This window comes from Neopsephotus bourkii, unplaced genomic scaffold (assembly GCF_033783945.1).
Source record: "Neopsephotus bourkii isolate Nb327-2 ecotype Australia unplaced genomic scaffold, CSIRO-AGI_Nbou_v1 NB_1572, whole genome shotgun sequence".
NCBI classification, from domain to species: Eukaryota; Metazoa; Chordata; class Aves; order Psittaciformes; family Psittacidae; genus Neopsephotus; species Neopsephotus bourkii.
The window spans coordinates 6,049,373-6,072,460 of record NW_026902048.1 but is presented as its reverse complement, the minus strand read 5'-3'; the positions used below and the strand labels follow the sequence as shown (position 1 = coordinate 6,072,460).

The 23,088-nt window shown below is 43.5% G+C and overlaps 1 protein-coding gene across 20 annotated transcripts in view; it reads right to left on the bottom strand.

Annotated features, from left to right (window-relative positions):
• Positions 1-23,088, bottom strand: part of AKAP13 (A-kinase anchoring protein 13) — a 208,370-nt gene that overhangs the window by 53,412 nt on the left and 131,870 nt on the right. For 17 of the 20 annotated variants that reach the window (XM_061371313.1, XM_061371301.1, XM_061371302.1 and 14 more), the window contains 2 exons: positions 6,409-6,490; positions 2,556-2,692 (listed from right to left, as the gene is read on the bottom strand). In XM_061371313.1, the coding sequence (XP_061227297.1) occupies positions 2,556-2,692; positions 6,409-6,490 (219 nt within the window). Of the gene's footprint in view, positions 1-2,555; positions 2,693-6,408; positions 6,491-16,055; positions 16,786-23,088 lie in introns of those variants that run through there. The other 3 variants (XM_061371314.1, XM_061371316.1, XM_061371318.1) reach the window with 2 other exon arrangements.

Sequence of the window (23,088 nt, the reverse complement as noted above, 5' to 3'; positions counted from 1 at the left end):
CTGTATTCCAGTGACAGTCTCTGAAGCCTGAAAAACCAAGTCAGGTTTTAGTGTGAAATCTCACTGAACCCAGCAGCTCTTGCTATGGAGCTCAGCTCATGTCCTTCAGAGAAAGAAAACAGGACAGACAAGCACAGGAGATGGCAAGGAGACGGTAAGGAGAAGAGAACATGCCTAACACTAGGGACCGTTTAAGGCACCTGCAGATTTTGTGACCCCAACACCCCAAATTCTTCATGGTCCTGGGACAGAGCCAGGACTTAGACTCTCTGAATTTCAAGCAATGCTTATGGAAGCAGCCCAAAGACCCTGGACAAACAATGGCACGTTCCTCCTAATCTATTATGCAGTTAACAGAGAAGTGATTTATATGATAAAAACCAACTTTAATAGATGAAAGGTTCAACTCTTGTTCCATACAAAATGGAAACAAGAACAGGACTAGCAATAACAATAACCAGCATGACACTGAAAAGGTTTGAGATCCTCTTTTTGTTCAAAACCACATTCTCTTCTCTTCCCAATTTGGTATGAAAATTGTACTATTTCACAGGCCTATAACTAACCCACTACAACCCAGATATGCATCTTTTAATATCTTTCAGAAGTAAGCTTACATCCAGCATTTATTTTAGTGGTTATTAAGAATAGTTATAACTTGCATTTCCTTGCAGCTGGGCTCAGTCGTCTAAAACCAAAAGATGAATTAAGGAATGAGCTCACTACACTAAACTAGTGTCTCTGGTCCTTTGAGAACTAACTTTAACTATAGAAAAGGTACTCAGATGAATTCTGAGAAAGGAGACAAGGAACTGGGTTAGTCAGCAAAGCAAGACAAGAAAAAGCAACTGAAGTTGAGATTAGCTTTCAATAACTTCCTAAACTCAACACTAGAACCTCCTGAACCTACTTGGAGCTGAAGTCTGCAATCCCCTGCATAATGAGAACAATGCAAATGCTGCCAAATTAACAAATTCCCTTTCTATAAAGAAAATGATTTCCTCCCTCTGCCCACTCTCCACTGGCAATAGAAGATCTGCTTCCCTCACCACCACCTCCTTTCCCTGCAGTATCCCTACTACATTGCACTATTCTTTTTAACTTGTGATTTTCCTTTTCGCCTTTGGAGAACAAAGCTTTCCCCATAAGAAAGGGAAAAGGTGGAATTCTGTACACTATAAAATGCACTGTGTTCCCACAGCTCTCTTCTCCCACGCATCCCCACAGAAGCATCAAATCAGGCTCAAATGGCAGTCAGCTGTCGTAATTTGTGCCACTTTACACAAGGAAATAGAAGACAGTCTGTGCTCTCCCAAACAGCCTTATAGTCTCTCAGTGCAGGGTCCCACATCCCTTTGAGGGTAAGATGGGAAAGGGTGAGGCTGGTGAGCTCTGTGCCCTACCACATGCATTAAGGATGACTATACTGTTCATTTATAGCCCATGAGATCACTTAGCCTGGGCTGTGGTGTTTCCCGTCCCGCTGGAAAATATGCCCCAGCATCTGATTTGATTTAAACAGAATTTTGTTCTGTTAAATGTACTTCTCTGAAAACAAGTGTGAAACCTAATCTGAAAGTTTAGTTTTTCAGAGCAGGAACCATGCTGGAGCTGAACCTAAGCATGGGAGTTAAGATTCTATAATTTCATGGAGTGGAGATCAGTGGTGATGGCTGCTCTCAAGAAGGTTCATGTCCCCTTTGATTCTGGATCACTATATTCTTTTTGGGTGTTTTTTCATAATCTACTCATGTCAACAAGAATGCAAATTACCAGCAAGATGATTCTTAAGAAGCAAAACAGAATCATACTGAACAAATTCAGCCTGCTCTGATGCAACCAGCAAAAGACTGATGCTACAGGGCAGCATCCCCTGTCCAGGAGGATTGCAGGACTCACCCACTCCTCCCTCCCCTTCTCAGCCGCGAGCAACACAAAGGGCACAGGAATGACTAAGGTTAGTAATGACTTCTGCTGTTGATTTTAAGCAAACCTGAAAACGTTTACTTGCACGCAAGAAGGCATTAGGGGTATGTCACCCCGGCAACAAAACTATTCACCGGAATTTGCCTTCAGTATTTAGACTGTTTCCTTCTTATCCAGGGAGTCATGTTTAATTTACAGAAGAACACTGGTTCCTCTGGGATTTACAGTACATAATCTGAAGGTGTCAGCACAGAGGTCATCGTTTGCTAGAGAAAAGCTTTGTTACAGGAGTTAAAGATGGCTTTCATATCATCTATCCAATCCCTAATGACCTTGCGAGACAATCCACCTTTTCTTCTAGTTGCTAGTGCCTGATTTACTTTTGGACAGTCAAAATTTACTTTTGTCTTTTTCACATTGGGGGCTGCAAGATTTCTGGAATTCTGCTGCAAGTAAAAACACCCCTGTGTTGCTGCATCCGAAGAGGGGACCGGACCCTTCCTATCTATCCATTCTAGGATAATTGCTTCCAGGTTTCTAACTCACCAAGACAATCTGCACCTGCAGTATAGGTTTATTGAATCAGGCCTTGGAGTTTCTTTAACCATATCCCAACCAGGCTTTCCTACCTTTCCAAAGACAAGGTCTTCCATCCCATCACCAGGCAAGGGGAAGAGGTCAGACTCGCTCCCGGACTCTCTTTTAAGAACACCTTGTGATGAGGCACAGACGCTGCTCAGCCCATCCTCCAGGAAGTTTTCACATTCTATAGGAGCAAAGCAGAAAGTTATGAGCTGATGCTTTCTATAGTATCTGTACATCCAACTCACACACTCTCTGTAAATTCAAGGATTTAAACTCAAGAGCAAACACAGCTTTACAATGTTCACCTCCCCAAACCATGCCTGCCATTTGCTAATAATTAATTCAAGAGTTTAAAACTCCTTTGTAACGGATCATTGAAGTACACGGTGGAAACAAAGATTCTGCACTAAACAGTCATACATGTTTGTTCCTTGAGGTGCAATAAATATGCTATACATCAGGTACCCCACACTGAAAATAACAGGATGCTTCTCATCGACTGCAACAAGTGCAAAGTTAGTCATATTCAATAAAGGCAGAAATATAATTAGATATTTGCTTTCTTTCTCAATTAAAGAATCAATTCCCTCTCAATGTCAGTGTGCTTTAAATGCATATTGGGATGATTATTTCATTCCTCCTTCTATAATTGTCACTGAAAAATCACTAGTATGACTTCCATGACAAGCTTTACTTTCTGAAGATTCAAAAATGAAGTGGTTTTGGTTTTAATTCTCAGCTTTCATAACTCCTGATACTGAAATATAAACACATTGCATCTCTTCTTACCAAAATGCTTCCAGCTCTCTGTATTTAGGTGATCAGAAAACACTACTGGCCTTCCTCTCCGAAAACCTTAACAGGTATTTGCATAAAGAATGCCTGCAAGTCATTTCATTTGTTCAGCCTTCAGGATAAAGCATTAAAGAAAATTTTGGCAATAACTGAACATTCTTTCCTCCCAACTTAAAATATTTTCTAATTATTAGTGTTTTTTTAAACACAGAGGTGTTATCTTGCAACCTCCCCTAACTCAGTAGATTCAAACCACACTTAGCTCCCTGGAGAGGAGCCAGGGCAATAAAATGCTACTTTTACTCTTAAATTACACCTAACTCCACCCTTGGAGACATCAAGCTTAGACATCAATGCAATGATGACAGGTAGCTCGAAGTCACCTTTTTCCCTTCCCCATCCTTAGCCTGCTCCTCACAGGAGCTATCAAACACCCAGCTCCACTGCTGGAGAAAATAATGGGAATTTATTGATGGCAGTGGGGCTGCCCCTGTCTAGGGCAGAGGGGAGCCAATCCAGTTGGAAACCTCATTACTCCATAGAGGAGTTTCCACACCACGGAGAATTGGAAAAGCACTTATTGGAGGCAGCACGGCTGCTCCCCGGGCCTGTTCCCCTTTCGGTAAACCTGGAAAATCTGAACTGCTTTTCCATCACTGAGGAGGAGAAAGGAGGGGGAAGAGAAAAAGGGAGGGGGAAAAAAGCCCAGAAGGGAAAAGCAAAGAAGAGAAGGGCAGGCTGTGAGGTGCCGGACGTCCAGCTGGCACGGGCACAGCATCTCCACAGCCCAGACTGAAAAGCAAAGGGGCTCCAGCCACGTTCCAGTGGAAAATCAGTGGGGACGGTCCAGATCCGCCAAGGGACAGATACCTTACCCTGATGATAAATCACAAGAGGCAGAGAAGCCTCTTCTGCATCAGCCTCTGAGGGACAGATTAAATGAAGCAGTGGGGAAGGACGATGAGAACCGGCATGATGGGGACCCCCACATCTCAACTTGTCTATGCTGAGAAATCAGTTCCCAAACCCTCTCTTCCTTTGACTCTCCTTTATGTTTGGATGCCTGGGGAGGGTCTTACTCCTCCTTTTTTTTGCAGTTAGCTCGTTGGGTTTATTTTCTTTGCTTTAAACTGTACAGGCATCGCACAATACTGAGCTCTATCTCCCACACCCATGACCTGGTGAGCACTGGTGACAGCACTGCCACGATATGGGGACTGTGAATCCCATCACACGTACACCCCTGCTCATTTACAGCACAACTGTGCTTATCTGCTCCTCTCTGTGTAAGTGCAAAGGAAAATAAAATGATGATGGTAACACACTGCTGCACGTAATGCAGAAGCAAAAAAAATTACATAGCAAAAAGCCCTGGGAAGAAACTTTCCAAGCAAGTCTCTTATGTACATTTTCCAAACCCTTGCATCCTCCAAGGCAGGGCTGAGCCCTCCAATTCTATGCTGATAGCTACGTATCTGCTACACTCCTCCAAGGCATTTCATTTCAAAAGCACTGACAGAAAATGAGAAGCTACAGTTTATGGAGTTAACTTCTGAGATTTGAGGACCCTGTTCTTAGCACTGCTTCAACTGGATTATTCAGCAGGTGAAAAAGGTCCAATTCCCTAGTAAGTGTGTGGTTTTAAGTTAGCCATATTACAACAGATAGTGGTTTTACTGCTGTTAAGGTGCTGCCAGATTTTCTTGCCCCCTCTATATTGCACAGCACCACACTGCAGCTGGAGGGACGTATGTGCAGTAACAACATGATTTCTGGAAAGGCCAGAACCTGCAGAACTGCTGCTTCAGTCTGACTGGAGGGCACATTAAGCAACTTTAAAACCCTGCTTCTTTCTGCTTGCGTTACAGACATATATTACTATAATTATGAATATATATGTGTATATATGGCTACCTGATTACATAATAAATATTACATTTCTATTGTATGATATTGGATTAGATAATAAGTATCTAACTGATATTGATCCATATGAATACAGGATTACGGATCTGGCACGTCAATGAGTGCACGTCATTTTGCAACCAAACGGAGCACAGTAAGTCTTGCCTGAAGCGTAAAAACATCATACCATGAGGCAAGACATTTGGGGACACAGTTAGGAAGCAGTATGGTGATTCCTCAGGTTCTCCTGTAAAACACTTCTGGAACAACTCTTCATTCTTCATGAATATTCTAAACAGCACTATTTATTTTTAAATTAAAAAAGTCCTTTAACTTTGATGGGAGCTAGAATTTCTACCTAGAATAAACCCCTCGGGTCAGTCACCTGCATCATCCCTTCTTAGCCTACACCCTGAAAAGACTGGGTTTGAATTTCACACTGACACTCAGTGACATTTTCAAGCCTTTAAATTGAAGGAGATTCAGGCAAGACCCCTGTTCATAAAGAAAGCAAGGCAAGAAGTGTCCTCTCTGTGAACAGTACAAGCAAAGTCCCTACTCGGGGCCCTCATAATTCACTCAATTTGTTTTGAACATGCATAATTCAATGACAGGAAATGCTTTTTTCTTATCTTGGACACCAATCCCTCTTTGAAACTTGCCCAGACAAGATTTTCTGTCCCAGTGGAGGAGCCAGAAAGCACCAGCCAGCTCGCAGGGCTGGGAGCTCAGCATGGCTGGTGGGCAGGGTGTGGGAATGATGGCTCTTAACAGCCTTCCTGCTTCCTGAAGCCTGGAAACGATGGTAACTTTCAGAGGGGAAAAAAAAAGGACAAAAAAAATCAAGTCACTGATTTCGATCTAAATATGGGTTGAGGAGTTTAAACTTCTGTTGTTCTTCTTTTACTGTGTTATCCTTTTAGCTAGAAATCACATCTGTGTGCCCCGTCACACCTTTTAATAGAAAAGATTAAATATTGAGGTACTTGAATAACATAATTATGTCAGAAGGTGACACACCAGACAGCTCGCTGCAAGTCAAGTGCTGCAGCCATGTGCAAGGCAATGACTCACAGCAGATCCATGACACGTTTTCTTTAGTTTACGTATTATCTCCCTTGAGACAAAGATGTCAGAAGTAAGAAGCAAAGGAAGAGAAGGTAAGAACCACAGGACTCTCACTGGTACACTGCTTACCTGGAGATTCCTGTGTCCGCTTGCGCTCCAGCAGGGAAGAATCGGGACATGGCTCCAGTGAACACCAGCTTTCACGGTTTATCTGGAAAACAGACCAGAGCAAATCAGAGAGAGGCTACTCTGGCCAACATTACCCTCTTCCGCAGCGTCACTCTGCATTGAGCAGATGACAGATTGTTGTGGCTTAATTCTGTTTTATAGCATCGCTAAACAAACCATCAAAATACTCCAAAAGCCTTCATTTCTCCGTGGAAAGTATGACTTCAGGGTGGCTCACGCTCAAGGCAGGAGTTCAGAGGGAGGATGAGACAATGTTCAAGCTGCTAGTAGAAGATTGAAGAAACCTGGCTTCAATTCTCACTTCCATTTGTAGCACAACTGCAGACAAGACACTCCTCTGCTTTATGCCTTGGTTCACTATCTACAGAAGAGCAATTCCCTACCACCCATACTGCTATAATTACCTTAAAGATAATAAGGTGCTCTGATAATGTGGAAAAGATGGCTAGGGAAGTGCCGAGGTCATGGTGAGAACCCAAAGCACTTTGTGCTGTCATTAACTGAAATGACGATGCTGTTAGAAACCCCCTTTTTAACACTAAGCCACATCACATGGTTTATTTCAACATAAGCCCTTATCATGTCACCCTGCTCCTCACCCCTTCTGTGACTTCCAGTCTTTCAGGAAGGATGACTGATCTGTTCTCAGCCTGCTCCCTCATCTGCCTGTGCTTTACTCTTCCTCACTTGGGTTGTGCTGTCCAACACATTGATTCTGAAGTCTGCTGGACTATCCACAACCCTTAGCTCACCCAATCCACCCTTCCCATCAATCCTGCCTACAGCCAGTAGACTCTCGAAGCCCCTTTGCTCTCTCTGCTTCAGCAGTGTGGTTTCTCTTACCCAAACACCTTTATTTGTCAAAGGCAAGCAAGTCTCATCTGAACAAGCCCATGTCCCACGTCATGAAATCTAAAGGTAATTTCCCCTCCTGACCTGCCTCAACACACACGATCTTGCATGCTGTGTTATAGCTAAAATAAAGCTACTGGCAATGGAAGACTTTTATTTATGCAATATTTCTCCTATCTCTTAACCTCCTGGTTTTCCTTCTCTGAAATAATTTCCTTTTCCCTCTCTCTGTCAAACAGGGATTTTTATTATTTCCTTTTTGCCTCTGACCTGTCCTCAAATCTCCTCCACCCTGCTCCATTTTTGCAGTCCCTTGCTGTATTCTCATCCCCTTAATGTTCTCCTTTCTCCCACGTTATGAAATTCACTGCTTTTTCCTTTTTATTATTTTTTTCTTTCAATAAAGAAAAACAACACTCTCCTACCCTTGACCTGACTTACTGCTTTGACTAATGACCCACGTCCTTCTTCCCTTCCTTGCTGAGATCATGGAACTGTTTATCTGCAGTTGGCTGGTGCTCCTCACCAGTCTGGCTGTATCCCCTTGTCCCTCAGTGGAGGGGCTCCTGCCAGCACCTCTCTGCTCCTCACCCAGCAGAGTCAACCCACCAGCTCCTTTCTACAGCACATTTTTCTTCCTTAGGTTTTGTCCTCCCCCATACTTATGTGATGACAAAATGGGGTTGGAAGGGCCTTTGACAGGTTAACTAGTCCCTTTCTGCTGCTCCAAGTCAGCCTCAGTTATAATATGAGAGGTCACAATCCAAAGTGCCCTTAAAATCCTCCAGCAGCTAGGATGATGTGACCTTCCCCAGTCAGCAGCTCTTGCTGGGGGAGACAGGGAAGGAGAAGAGAGGGGAAATAAGAGCTGGAGTGTCCCAAGAGAGGTGAAGGAGACCTCATGCTCTATCTACCAGTCAAATCTTGGGGTGACCTCCCCACCTCTGTGCAAATTCTACAGGCTCTTTTTCTCAGATACGATGTACACATGATGTTGTTCGCTGCCTCTGCTCACACACAGGCATTACGTACATACCCCAGATCTCATCAGACCCCTATATGTACATGCATCTAAGATCTCACCCTTCCCTGCACCCCTACTCAACACACATACGCACACACCTGCATACCCATCTTCTCAATTTACACACAGGACATGTGTATTCAATGAGAGGTGGAGAGGGAAAGAGGCAGCCTGAAGTCTGAGAAAGGCTTTTGTAAGCTATTCCTAAAAACAATGATTTTTTTGTTTTCCAAAGTGACATAAAGATGTTGAATTTTAACTGCTGCATGGACAGTGCCTCACTGTTCAGATTCTTTCAACAGAAGAAAGATACCCCTGTTCCCAGCAAGGCTGAGGGGTACCAAACCTTAGCAATTAAACTTTATGCTGTGGAATCTAGACATACTTTCTTTGTTTCAAAAGAGCTGCAGAGCCAGTAAAAATCACGTTATGACTGTAAGGTCAATAAATATGTTAATATTCCTTTCTGTCCAGACAAAGCAGAATCTATTTTGCAGCACACTATTTTGCATTTTATTAAAGGCAAATCTAGAGGTTAGGCTCTCTGAACACAGAGAGGAGAAATGCAAATGTGCTCAAGTCCACCCAAATGAAGGAATGATCCATTTCAGACAGAAAATCAAATTCCGCCTCCTTCTGGCTGGCCTGCACCTAACTCATTCCTCATCATAGGAAGCCTGATCCTCCTCACTCTTTAAACCAATGCATGCCCATCAAATTTAAGGGAACTACTCCTGATTGACACTGATATCAAATCAATAATGAAACATCTTATTCAATAATTAGCAGTAAGAAAGCAAAGTATGAGGCGACTCAAGCCTATCAGTTGACTGGTAATAGATTAAAACTATATTAGGCTGAATTAACAATATATTTTTTCCTTTAATAGAACCAATTGAGTCATTCACTGAAAATGCATTATAGACATTGGCACTTTTTCAAGAAAGATTTGAGTATTTTTCCCATCACCCAGCCAGCTCTCTCCTCAGCCCTGTGCCTTTGCCAAGTACTGAAAACGTCTGTTTTCTTCTATTAAAGAAAGCAATGAAACTGTAATGCTGAGGTTTAAGGTGTTCTTTCAGATATACCTGATTATGCACAAAGGAAAACATCAGGAACTAAATATTTATCTCAGTAGCCCTAATTCAGCAATAATAATAATCATCATCATCAAAACACAAACAAAGGAAACCACTACTATATACAAGTGTTCCCTATGCCAAAACGAGCCCAGACAGGATTTGAGGGAGGTTTACTGCTTGCTCTCAGGAAACTGGGTGGTCCACAGACACTCAGAAACACAAACCCCTCTCTATCCACAGCCTAAGACTGAATACTGGAATCCCTCCTCAACAACTGAATTCTGCTTGTGTTTACACAGGACTAGTGACTGCATGTACAGACAGTTGGGGCTGTGGGGAAAATGCAGTGATATACAGAATACAATGATACACAGTAAGAGCACCTGCACATCAGGGGTTGGAGAAGGCACCAGTATGAAGAAATTCAAGATGAAGTTGTCTTGGGATTTTGCACACACGTGTATTATATGGAACAAAACTGTTCCTCCCTTCTTCCCTTACTCTCTTGTTTTGCTAAGAGAAGCCCAACCAGGAACGCAGGCTTGTGCCCACAGAAGATAAAACCCCCATACGCTTTGTGCCTTGCCCACACTGATTATAGCCCATTGACTCTGGCCATCCCAAGATGTGGTGGGAGCAGAGGATGCAGTGGTGTTCAGATGGCAGAAGGGAATATGAAACAGCCTCTGGGAACAGAGTTTCAATACGCAGCTTTTGAAATAGTGCCAGGAGAGAACCAGATATTTTTCCATGCAGAAGCCTGAATGTGTTTATCTGCAGCTCAGACACAGAATGAATCATGGAAGCACATCCCCAGGCACCAAAAACTGAATCCCAAAGGATTTTCTGTTTGCCTGTGAAACACTAGCAGACTGAATGTCCAAAGAGGGCTTTAGGACACCAGCTGGAGTTTGATTGTTCTTTCTGGGCACACATGCACGTATTTCCTGACTCTCAGAGACATCTTCTTGCAGACATTGAATTTGAAACTTAATGGGACTTAATGCAGAAACCTCTCTGCACAAGTAAAGGACAGTGCTGGACAACCTGCAAGGCAAACGGGGTTGGGATGCCTCCAATCATATGGGAGCAATGAGAAATGCAAACCTCTGTTCCCAGACTCTTCCTTCCTTTCCCCTGCACAACAATCCTGGCTGAGGAGTTATCTAAACCCCTACAGTGCTTGTGGTCCTCTGCCCATGAAGACCAGAATCAGGGTCTCTCTTCTCAGAAGTCATTTGAAATGCACAGCAAAAAGCTTGCTAGAAACACTTGCTCACTGCTACCCAGCTCCCGTGCACCTTTCCACCATGGAAAAGTCCTCTTTCTCTCCCTCTGGTTTAATTTTAACTCTTCCTGCCTTCCAGTTCACAGTAAAGAAAACACCCTGGCCTCTCAGGAAATCTGCTATTTTAAAAGTCTGCACTTGTCAACCTTACCGGCAGTGATATAAATCACCTTCTCCAGAGCAGAAGGAACCAGATGATTTTAACTTTCATTTCCTAGCAAACCTCAGGAGATTCCTCTTCCCTCATTGTTTTAACTTTGTCCTGAATTTACAAGTTTCCATTTCTCTCTTCCCCCACCCCAGCTTCCAGACTGAGTTCTACCTTGCAGCTAAAACCAGACACCATTGCACGTAGGAAAAAAAACCAGCAGAGTAATTCTAGCTTGCTTGGTCTATCATTAAGTACTTGTGCACCACGCTGAGCAGTAACTGACACTAGGAAAGATCTGAACTATCCACGGGAGAACATGAATAGCATAAAACAATAATCAGGAATAACACAATGATTTTTAACTCTTTTTTTAATGCAAATCTTAATTATTCTCTAATTATTCTAAGATTTCCTGTAGGACAGTTTTCACTGAAGAAATCTGTACGTGTAACCGGACTTCAATGTTTATTCCAAACAACTTCGAAATTTCCAATTCCATTTATGATGGAATTACCCAGTCGCCTCTAATTCCTGAACTAGAAACTAAAGCAACAGCTGATTCACCCCCTTCACAAAAGCCACCTTTCAAGACCCTCCAAACCTCTTTCAAAAGGAGCATGAGGGATGGGGCACCTGGGGAAGGAATTTCCACTGCCTTCCCTCAACAGCTGTTGATGCAAAACCACTCCATATACACAAAACTCTTACTAAGAGCAAAAATCACTGCTTTGGCAATCATCTTAACATTATTAAGAGCAAACCTATCAATTTGTCTGCAAATTCCAGATTTTTTAATTTAACCTTTTTTTTTTTTTAATCTTCCTGTGCATTTTCCTGGTTTTAGGGGAAGATTATACCATGTGGATGAGGACCACAAAGACCATTCTCTCCAACATACATCAAAAGGAAAGAAGTGACAACCCTTGCGTTTCTGCAATGACCCCTATAGAGATTTATCTTCTAGCACAATGAATATGCTACATCAAGCCTTTTACCTTTATGGAATCAGTGACACTAGGAGGACAATTTTGCAGGGAGGTCCAAAGTGACCTTGCTCACAGCAACAACTGAGTAGCACTATAGAGAACTACACCAGGATTACACCAGAAGAAGCTCCTACAACCACATGACCGTTTAAATGACTGAATAAATTAGCACTTTGTGGTGTAAGAGCAATGCAGAATTCCTAGAGTGCACTTTTTTCCCTGGCAATGTTCCAACTGGGGAAAGGAACGTGTGCCCCAAGAACATTTTCCAGCCCTTGGCACTGGGATGTCCTTCCCCAGCAGAATTATGAGCCCTGGTAACAACAAACTTTAATTAAGCTTTATGAATAACAGCAATGGCTTTGCATAAAAACCATCTCTTGACTAAAATAGGAACAAAATTCCCACAAACACATATGTGCCTAAGGTGAAAACATATTAATTTAATTGAAGTTGTCCTTCCAGTTCTAATTGTACATAAGAAACAAAACTGAGTTCTCCACATCATCATAAATACATTTCTTTCCTGCTCTGTCCCTTCAATAACTAAACTGGTGCAGACAGATGCAGGATTAAAGTTCAAGAGTCATTTTATGGCCACAAAGTTCGATGAGACACCGCACAGCCATCCTTTGAGAACGGTACTTCCCTCAGAAGAATATCCCCAAAGAGGGAATGAAGATGCTTATGGGTCAAAATAACCAAAAATTATAAAGAAGAAAAAGCTTTTCAGGTATAAAACAATGAAAGGAGACTTAGCTTCATTTAACTTAGGGACCTTCTTCACATACTACTTTTAGCTGAGGATGCTGCAAATTGCACTTTGCCTTTGGTGGGCAGGGTTCATTCCAGAGGAGTATCTCCAGTGCTGGGGCAGAATTATCAACGCAGCCCTCTGCTAAGGAACTAAATAACTAATTGATAATGTTGCCCTTTAATTTCAGAATGCTTTAACTATTTTTATAGCATTGGGCTGGTTTGAATTCCATGAATAAAGTTCTGATCTTTAACTGGAAGCTGACTGGCATCTATTCATCTGAAAAGCAGCTAAATCAAACACTGCTTCCCCAGTCATTAAAAACCTTACTGCCTGCACTAAACAGTCTGAGCATTCATGTACAGACATGAAATGTAGATATAAGGCAATGAGCAATTATAAACCATTTCCAGTTGCAATTGCTCCATCTCCCATTCTCAAAGCAAGCCCATTTCTTGCTTTCTAACTCTAGAAAGCATGGCCTGTTCATCCAGACTTGAGCGCTTGTCTAACTTCGCATGTATTTGCAAGGTGCCAGCCAGTGTGGTTTCCGTATTCTGTCCCTAGACAGTTATATTTGTGGTAGCAGGCACAACACAAAAATGAGACAGGGCTGCCAACTCACACATGGGCACACTGAGATTTCCCATTTTGGGTCTTGGAATAACACAGCACAGACTGCTTTACCCTGCACGTAGCTGCTCAGAACTCAGTGAACTGTTCAGACAAGCAGATACCCCACGTGTCTCACATCATATTCCTCATCTGCTACAATGCAGTCCCAGCAGGAATGATGGCAACTTTTTATGCCATTGTTGCATCATCCAGGCCTCCCTCTACAATGGTAAAGCGCTATGCGGTAACCAAGTTGACTGTGCTTCAACTGCTGCAGCAGCAAAAGAAGCTGAAGCAAAGTTGAAGTCTTACCTCCAACATAGCATCTACCACATTCATTTCCACTTGTGTCTTACTTTTTTGTATGTGGGGAGGAGGAAGCAACAATGTTAAAGCTAAAAATAATTTGTGAAATGAAAATTGCTGAGGGTTGTTTTTATGGTAACTTCACAAGCCACTGTTTCAGGCACAATCTAAACATGGAAAACTTGAGTCCCATCACACTGACTCTTCAGAAGACACGTGCATTGCAAAATAGTGTCAGTGGGAACCAAAATCCTTGTGCGACTCTATGTAAGAATGGTTGCAATCAATGCAAGTCTAATCCAATCTATAAACATTTAGTAACTGAAATGACACAAGATGCTCTTTGTTCACAGCTTGTTCCAGTTGTCCTTCTCCACCAGCTGTTTTTCTTTCCTATGTTATGATTGAGTCACCATCCCTGGAGGTATTTAAGAGACGTGTAGATGTGGCACTGAGAGACATGGTTTAGTGCTGGATTAACAGTGGGACTCGACTATCTTTAAGGGTGTTTTCCAACCTAAACAATTCTATGATTACTGAGCTCCCCATCTTGAAATGAAGCAAAGAACATATGCATCTACCACTCAAAGAAAAGACAGACTGTCCATCTGTAGGCCAACCTGAAAGCAGCACAGTACTTTGCAGGTACCTTTTTAAAATGTGTTCAGAACAGTCTTAATGGATCCTATTTGGGTTTGCTTTTGTTGTAAGGACATTTACTTGCTTTTCAACACATGATAGTTAACAAACCCTGTCCTCTTAACTCACCAAAATACAATGACCTAGATAAGGTAGAGTTTTATTTAAAACTTTTAATTAAAACCATACCGAACAAAAAATCCACCCCCCAACTCCATCCTTAAGAGTCTGCTCCAACTCCCAGTAACGTCAAGAGATGATCGGCCACTGACGCACTCGAGTGCTGGCTTGGATCCCCAGATCATCAAAACTTAATTTCATCTGCCGGTTATGTTATACAGAAACCAGCTAAAACACGAAGAATGACTGAAAATCAAGCTAAAGTTGATTGCAGCTACAGCTGTCACAAGCCCCCTCCGATTTCAAACATCTGCAGCCTGCAGAGCCTATGTTCGGGGCAGCAATGCGTGCACACATGCACACATATATGGACACTGAGTCATTTGGAGGAACAGACAGTGTAACCCACAGTTTTGAAACTCAATTAGGAAAATACTAGTGGGAACTAACAAGAGCCACATTTTGTTATAAAATCTAAGCTCTGCTGAACAAAAACTAATTTAAGGACCTGATGACATCAGAAATACTGAAGTCAGATGATTACAGTGAATTGCATTTCAATCCAGGCATTCACATACTCTGTATAAAGAAGGTTGTCAGGGGTACCAGGTCTTCTCCTACGAATTATTAAGCAGTCATTTCACACAAATAGTGCGTGCATAGTATGCCCATACCGTTCAGTGACTCATAGGGTGTCTAGAGATTGAATGCTATAGGATTCAATCCTCAACCAGCATCATTAAGATGAGTTCAAAATACCTAGAAAATTCAGTTGGTAGAGAAAACAAGTTACAGGTTTTCTGTCACCAAAAACCAAAAGATACATTGAATTAAAAGAAAATGCTTTCAAACCTAAACAAAGCAAGTTCACAAGTGCTAGGTCTATTTTAGTGCGTATAAAACAGAATAAGAATAATTTTAAAGTAAGTTTTTATACATGTTCTTCTCTTGACTCAGAAATAAGGGCATGAAGCATAAAGAAAAAGATGCCATATGATTATGTAGAAACCCACTGTCTCAGCTCAGTAAAGAGAGAAAAGGGGAGATGGAAAGGAAATGCTCTTCCAGAAGTGCAGATCTCTAAGTCAGGCTGTGTTTTGCAGTCCCTCTGGCTGCCTTCCTATTTCCATCCACTTTGCCAGGAAACTGCTGAAGCTCCAAAAAGCTGTTACGGAGACAGGACATTCCCAGACTGCCATTGTGCCATTTGGTGGAGCACTTGCTAATTTTAGATTAGAGGAGGAACACACTGGGACAATTAGCCAAGAGCCACTCCTGGGTCTTGCTCCAACCCATCTTCAGACAAAACTCACACCCAAACAATAAGACCAACAGCAACACCCTTCAAACACAAACAAAAAACAGAGGCAAAGGAGGATCCACCATGCCTTTTTTGGCTGAATACATCTTTCATGCATTTCAACCCCAAAAACCGACCAGTGGAAATAAGAACCTAACGGCACCTTACACAGAAAACCCACCTGTGTTCAAAACAGAAGAGGACTTTTTAATGGCAGAGGACAGGGAAGATGGCCAGAGAAAGCTCTCTGAAAGAGTATCTGACTGCATGCCACAAGACATTATCTGGTTGCAGGGATAGTAATATTTGGCATGGAATGGTTTGACAGCACTCAAACCACCTCCATGATGAAGGGCAAGTGCTCTTCCACCTGCTCCCCTGCTCTGCACTGGGTAAAGCAGACAGTAGATCGACCTGTTGGGAGATGGGGAGAGGAACCTGTAAAGAAGCATCCACGAATATCATACCTTTAACAACACAACATCCACAGTCCTGTCCACCTTGGAAATGTCACACAAGCTGTATCGCCTCTTGTGCCGCTCGTACATTTTGTCCAAAAAGGCTGGAATGGAGCAGCAGAGCCCACCATGAACCCAGGGCTGACCACGGCCAGGCGCGCTCCAGACCTCTCACATACGTGCTCAGAGGAGTCCCCGTGTCTCAGCCTGCCCGAGCCTCTTAGCAGGGAAGAGAAAATCCCAGAGCTGCGACCAGCTGATAAAGTCTTCTCCGAGGAGATTTGCTTGTACAGGCAACGCAGGAACTTACAGCAAACAAAAGGTATCTGAAGAGAGCTCTATACATACAGGATTATTTTGGTTTGCAACTGCTAAGAATGGCATCAGCCTTCCTGTTAGAGTAAGAATCAAAAAGGTTTTCCAGACAACTTTGATATCCAAACAGCACCAGAATGAAAATCCTGCCCGAAGACAGAACAAAAGCCAGATACGTGCAGCAGGAACCCTGATGCTCCAAGACAGAAGGCAGAAGGTAGGCTCAGCACGACGGGTCTAATTCAGGAACAAAAAAACCCCAATCCCCGTATCCAATGTAAATACTGTCACCAACGGGCACTGCTCTTTCATGCCCTCATGCACTGAAAGAAACAATGCAAAAACGTACTTTCCCTGCTCTCGAGCCAGTCCACAGCTCAGCAGACAGCAGGGCTCGGTTTTGCGTTAAGTTTAAATTTCTAATGACAGCACAGGGCAAAAGGAAAAGAAAATACTGAAATAAAGCCACTCCCTCCTGATTTGGGCTGGGACGTCACCGCTTGCCTTTTTAGTCCTGCACCAGTGTTCTCCCGGCTTTCAGCATTTCTTTGCAGTTGTGAGAGCATGATTCATCCCTTCAGAGGGAGGAAGGGAAAAAAACAGAGGAGGGAACAGGGGAAGAAAAAGCAGCAGCTTTTCTTTGCCAGCTTCTTCCACCTCCAGCTGCAGGCACTTGGCGTGTTTGCTCGGTCCAGAAGGAGACTTGAGAAGCGCAGAGATGTGTTTTCGGGGAAGTAAAAAGACTCTTCCCTCTTCTCCCCCAGGCCAGGTGAATGAAAGACAATTTCAGGCTTAACAAACGCTTCCCCAAAACAGGAATGGAAAGTTATGATTTAATCAGTGCATACACACACACCAAAAAAAAAAAAAAGAGAAATCATCCATTTACTTGTTCTCTCGCCTGTTTGCAATGCAGAGCAAAAGTTTTCAGCAACTTGCTGTCTACAAAATGCAGTTTTTCCTCTTTCTATCAGCCTGAAAGCAGAGCTTTTTTCCTTTAAAGAAAAAAAAAAAACCCTAAACTTTTTTTCATCTGAGCCAGTCAGAGCGTCTCTCCCCTCTCAATAGCTCATTCACATCAGCTGGGCCCTGCATGCACACTGCCACATGGTTTCCTGTTTTCAAACTGCCCCCTTGCAGCCCCCTCTGCTTTCCACCCCACCCTGACCTCTCCAGGGATGAAATCTTTCCATACTTCCCTGGCTTTAGACATTCTCTCATTCACTGATTCAAAAGGGAATGGGGGCGGTTAAAGAGAAGAAAAGGGGAAGGGGAGGTTTCTGGCTGGGAGCTTGTAGTGAGAACTTGCTGCTTTTCTGGGTAGAAGAGTTGGGAAAAGCAGGAGCTGTTAATCCTGCGTTGCAAAGCAGGAAACAGAGACATCGGAAGCAGTGCTTATCAACCCAACGTTTAATTGCAGAGCCACAAACGCCCGGGTGAACCGGCCCACCTCCTGCTGCTGGGATTTGCTCCACTCCTGAAGGGTTTGTAGGTCTTTTTCATCCAGCCCTGTGGGGTGGCCCTGCTCCCCAGGCTGTATGAGATGCTTTGTGACCACCAGTTCAAGCTCTGGCAAAGGCGACTCAAATCCTGCAGCCTGCCGACCTGAAAACTGAGTGTTCAGCATTCAAATGCAAGAGGAGTCACAGACTCATAGAATGGTTTGGGTTGGAAAGGACCATAAGCTCATCCAGTTCCAAGCCCCTGCCATGGGCAGGGATACTTCCACTAGAGCAGCTTGCTCCAAGCCCTGTCCAACCTGGCCTTGAACACTGCCAGGGATGGAGCATTCACAGCTTCCTTGGGCAGCCTGTGTCAGTGCCTCACCACCCTCACAGTAAAGAACTTACTCCTTAAACCCACCTGGTGGGAGCGGGCATTTCAGTTCCTCTCTTCCTAGTGCTAACCAGTCTTCTGGCTGACCAAGAACATAGCACTGCCTGTGAGTAACACAGGAGTTGACTTCCCTCTGCGCCTATTTGGTAAAACACCAAAGAACAGGAGTTCAGAGAAACATGAAGTGTTATTCCTGGATATGACATCCCCAATCCGTGCAGTCAGACCATGCAAAAGCATAACAACCCTTCTGGATTGGCAAACTCAGTAAGCAAGCTGAGGGCACAGCTTCGTGGCACGGTGGCCAGCCAGCACTCAAACATCCACCTTTGGGCATCATGAACACATCCTCATGCGCTGGAGGAGGCTGGGGACTCGCAGCAGATGAGTAAGTGACACAGGTACGCTCTTACCTAGTCAATGCGAGGTATCTGCCCCCACTTTCGAGTCTCTCCCTCACAACCCAAAGCTTCATCTCCATCACACCACCAGCTGAACTGAGGAGGATCTCCTCTGTGAGGCTCCTTCACAGCTACAGTCCCCAGCTCGAGATGTAAGCCAATGATTCTGTTCTCAACAAGCGGAGCTTCTGCTTTCAGTATGAGGACACACACAAAATGTGGTAGTACTCAGGGGACTTTCTGGAGCCACCAGTTTTCTCCACAAATAATGAATCCCAGCAGTCATGTGTCCGTCGAGATGAGGAATCAGAAATGGCTGTGACAGCATTCCAGCCCCTCAAGCACTACCATAAAAGGCAGGGATTTCCTCAAATCTAAATTTACAGGATTAGACAGGATAGACAGGAACCTATAAACAAAGTGTGTGAATTTAGTTCAGGTAAAGGAATTTGCACCAGTTGCTGTGCCTTAAGGATGTTCTAACGTTTCATTACGGAGCACTTGAATGTTTTTAACTGATACAACACTGATTATGTTTTCCAACCCATTTAATCACAGTTGCTGATATATAAGGCTGAGATTTATCCAAATGACAACTGCACAGCTTTGTTCAGTTACTCCATGTAAAGCGCTTCACCTTTGAACCATAACCGGAAAGAAATGTTCAGCTGTTGGGCTCAAGAGATGCCCACCTTGCAGAGGAGGCTGCCATGTGAGCATCACTACTGCACCAGCACATCTTCCATGGAGATACAAAGAGATGCAAGATAGACCTGATTTGTAGCTGCACCAACACCTAGTCTTTTGTGACTCACGTTATCTCACCCTTCCTACAGGTAGGGAGAAATGAGAAACATCTCTAATCAAAGAAGGTGGGAGACACAGTGGGAGATGTGCAGCCTTCATTGAAGGAAGTCAAAAAGAGGACAGTTTTCCTGGATCATGGTATGGCCAAAGGCCCCAAATATCTCAACATGTGCCTTCATGGAGCAGGAGGAAACAGAACATACAGGTGGAAGAGGCAGGCAAGTAGCAAGAGCTGGCCACCATGTCCATGTCCTCCTATGAATCAAGATAATGACATACCTTCCTCCATCATTACATGTCTTGGTCTAGAAAACAGTTGCCAACTTCAGACTCTCCTATACCTTCAGCCATAGAGGGAATTAATCAACACAAACAAACCAACAAAAATGATCCTCCCCTCTCCCTTCTCCTTTTCAAATTTAAGTTTCCAAATCCCTAATTCGTTCCAAGAGTTTTTCTGTGGTTCTGCTCCTGACTCACAGCCAAGATCAGGAGGCCAGTGACGAGTACAGACACCCAAAGTCCATCTCATCCTCATTTCCAGACTTCACTGTTAAAGGGGGGGGGGGGAATAAACGTAATATAAACAAATAGAAGATAATGTGCCAGACACACTCCCCCTCAGGAGACCATCACTCTCTTCCCACGTTAGGTGGGGCATTTGCTGCATTGTTTCAGGCTAGAAATCTTGCCTTGCACACAGCCTTATAAACACAGGGGCACTGAGCAGACATGAAGATAGACTCAGCCTGGAGGAAGCAGAATGAAGGCTTCCAAGTCTCTTTTGTCCATCTATTTAAGGCAGTCCCTTGAATGTCATACACAAGTTTACACAGCATATAGTATTTATGCTCAGAAACATAATGCCCCAAACAGTAAGAGGATAAAGATTAAAACCCCCTACGCCTATGAGTAAATAATTCTCTTTTTTTATATGGAGTTGCTCAAAATGGAGCAGAGACACGAGCAGCAGCCCTGGCCACCGGCTGCTGATGCGACAGTTCTGGGTTCCTTATTGGAAACATCTGGAAGTGCTGAGCCGCTTTGTGCAGACAGGAGTTTGAAACTATCCAATCGTTTCATATCCAAACCAAAGTCCAGTGCTGCGGATTTCAAGGGAAGGAAAAGAAGGGAGGGAGGGTGAATAAAAAGGCACTTGATCGCACCATATGATCTGTAACTCATCCAGACAAAACTCCTCCTCCTCTACCCACGAACAGACCTCTTAATGACAAGGAAATCATGGTTATTCTGAAACAGACTGCACTATTGTTATCTGTTTCAAATTACTTTTGCCATATCGTTATGAAACACTGAAAATGATGCAATCTGCAGAAATACTCGGGCGTATTAACGTTTTCAACTGCGGCTCTGATAGAAACTAATGGAGCAGTAGATGAAAGGAAAAAATCCTCCCTGTTTTAAGCAACTCAAACCCCACTTTTGGGCACTGAACACAGGAGATAATAAATTCATCAGACAGTAAGAGGGAAGAATTACAATTTCGACTGCTCTTTTCTTAACAGAAATCAGCTTTTTGGAAAGGGTTTTTGAAACTGCTCTGTTTCTGGCACTTGCAAGGATAGACAAAACAAACCCTTTTTTTCTTTTCCTTAAACTAAATAAGGCAAAGGAAATCTGCACTTTAACACTGCAAAACCTCTATGAGGAGCGTGTCCAATCTGGAAGGGAGCGCACATCCATCGTGTCTGCTGGGAGGCAGGTCAGCACTGCAGAGAGAAGACTAGAATGGATGCCTGAACGTGGATTTTGAAGAAGACCAGGCAGCTGCTGAACGCAAGTGAGCAGCTGTTGGTAAGGAGCCCTGGATGTTAGATAATGCATTGCTTATTTCTGCTAGAGCACTGCAAGACCTGAGTTTTGTGACCACCCAACTCCCACCCTGCCTGTCCATCCACATCCCTGCAGGACACTTTGGTCCAGGGGCGCATCCCTCCAGCCATGACACAATCCACCAGTGTCCCACCAAAGTAACATTATCTTCATGAGGTGGGTCCAAAAGGCTGGTTGTGATTTCGGATTCCCCTATGAGGCAGAGTGCAAAAAGGAGTCATGGAGAGGGATGTGGACAGTCCCCCGCGATCAGATTCACTGGGATCCCATCTGTGGCAAGCACCGCATCGCTTGTTGTAAAGGGGAAGATCAGAGATGCAGGCAACAAACCTTCACAATCCTGGTCCTAAACCACCGGTATATCCACCAGCTTGACTCAATCCTCGGGGCAAATCCTCTAACAAACAGCTCAAGATCCATGAAGGAGGAATGGGAAGGGCTTTGAAAGCTGTCGGACACACAGATACACCAAGAATGTGGTTTGAGAAAATACAAAACCACCTTGAGAGACATTCAGCTGTTTCCTGACCTTCCCCTTTCTAATATTTCTCAGAGACTTGGTGTACATTCTGCAGGAATTTCTATTGTCCAAATAACCTTCAGAAAAATGCAGCAGCTTTGGTCTGCCACAGGGAATGCCTGAACATCCTTCCAGAGGAAGTCTACTGCCCATCTTACTGCTCCCAAATGGCTACAGGAGAAACACACCCCACGCAGGAGATTAGCAACCCCTCAGCTGACTTTACATCAGTTTGCAACATCCAGTTCTGCCTTTACCAAAAATAACTGCAAATAGAGATGTCTGGCTGGCTGAAGCACTGTGGGATTTTGGACCATGCCACTGATATTTATTTAGCCTGTTATGGGAGTTGTACTTCTTGCTGTCAAACACTGGACATGTTGTTTCGCCCTGTGAATTCCAGCATCCTGAAAATGGGGAGGGGAAAACGTGCATGTATGAAGTGGAACAGTCCCCAAAACAGGCTGCCAAGAAGCACCAGAGCTATGAACTGCAGAAGGAAATCAGTCTCCCAGAAACAACGTGTGTCCTGTGGGACACTGACCCCATGCTCAGGCACTTCCCACCGAGGCATGGGGTCTAATGATCTACAAATTGGGCAAAACACAAAAATAATGGAGTCTTTCATAAAGAATAACACAATTTTCAACCAAGACACCTGGATGGAAGATACAGCTTTGGATTCACAGCTGGCTCAGCCCAGGCTGAAGCTGCTGCTGAAGGAGGTCATCAGAAGTGTTGTTCACTCCTTTGACTTCATCCAGCACTACAGTTGGTCGTATTAGCTTAGCTGGTAATAAACATGCAAATTTTACAAGCAAACAATGAGCAATCATCTCTGCTAATCATGGTGATTCAAGCCTCCCCCTCTCAAGGCACAATTACAATTGCTGGGATCTGGAAAGATAATGATATAAATAGAAGTATTTAAAATAGGAGTTTCAAACCACTGTAAATATTATACAAGCCACTTGAAATTGATCTGCACAGGCCATCCACCAAATATTTGAAGGCCTGCTAAATCTACAGGATACCCAAACAAGCAATGTCTTATAACTTGTGCTACAGAGGAGTTAAACAGGAGATCACTGCATTTGTCTCGCATGCAAGAAAAAGCAAATGTTTCATTATCTACAATGTAAAACTCAATGGGATTTTTCATTTTTATACCATGTGTACTAATGGAAGCATATTCTGACATCACTGGGATCAATACAGGACACAAGAAAGCATTGAGTTACTAAAAAAATTACGTTCCATTATCCCATACTAACAAATTCCAGACAGAATAAACCTTAGATTTCAAGGT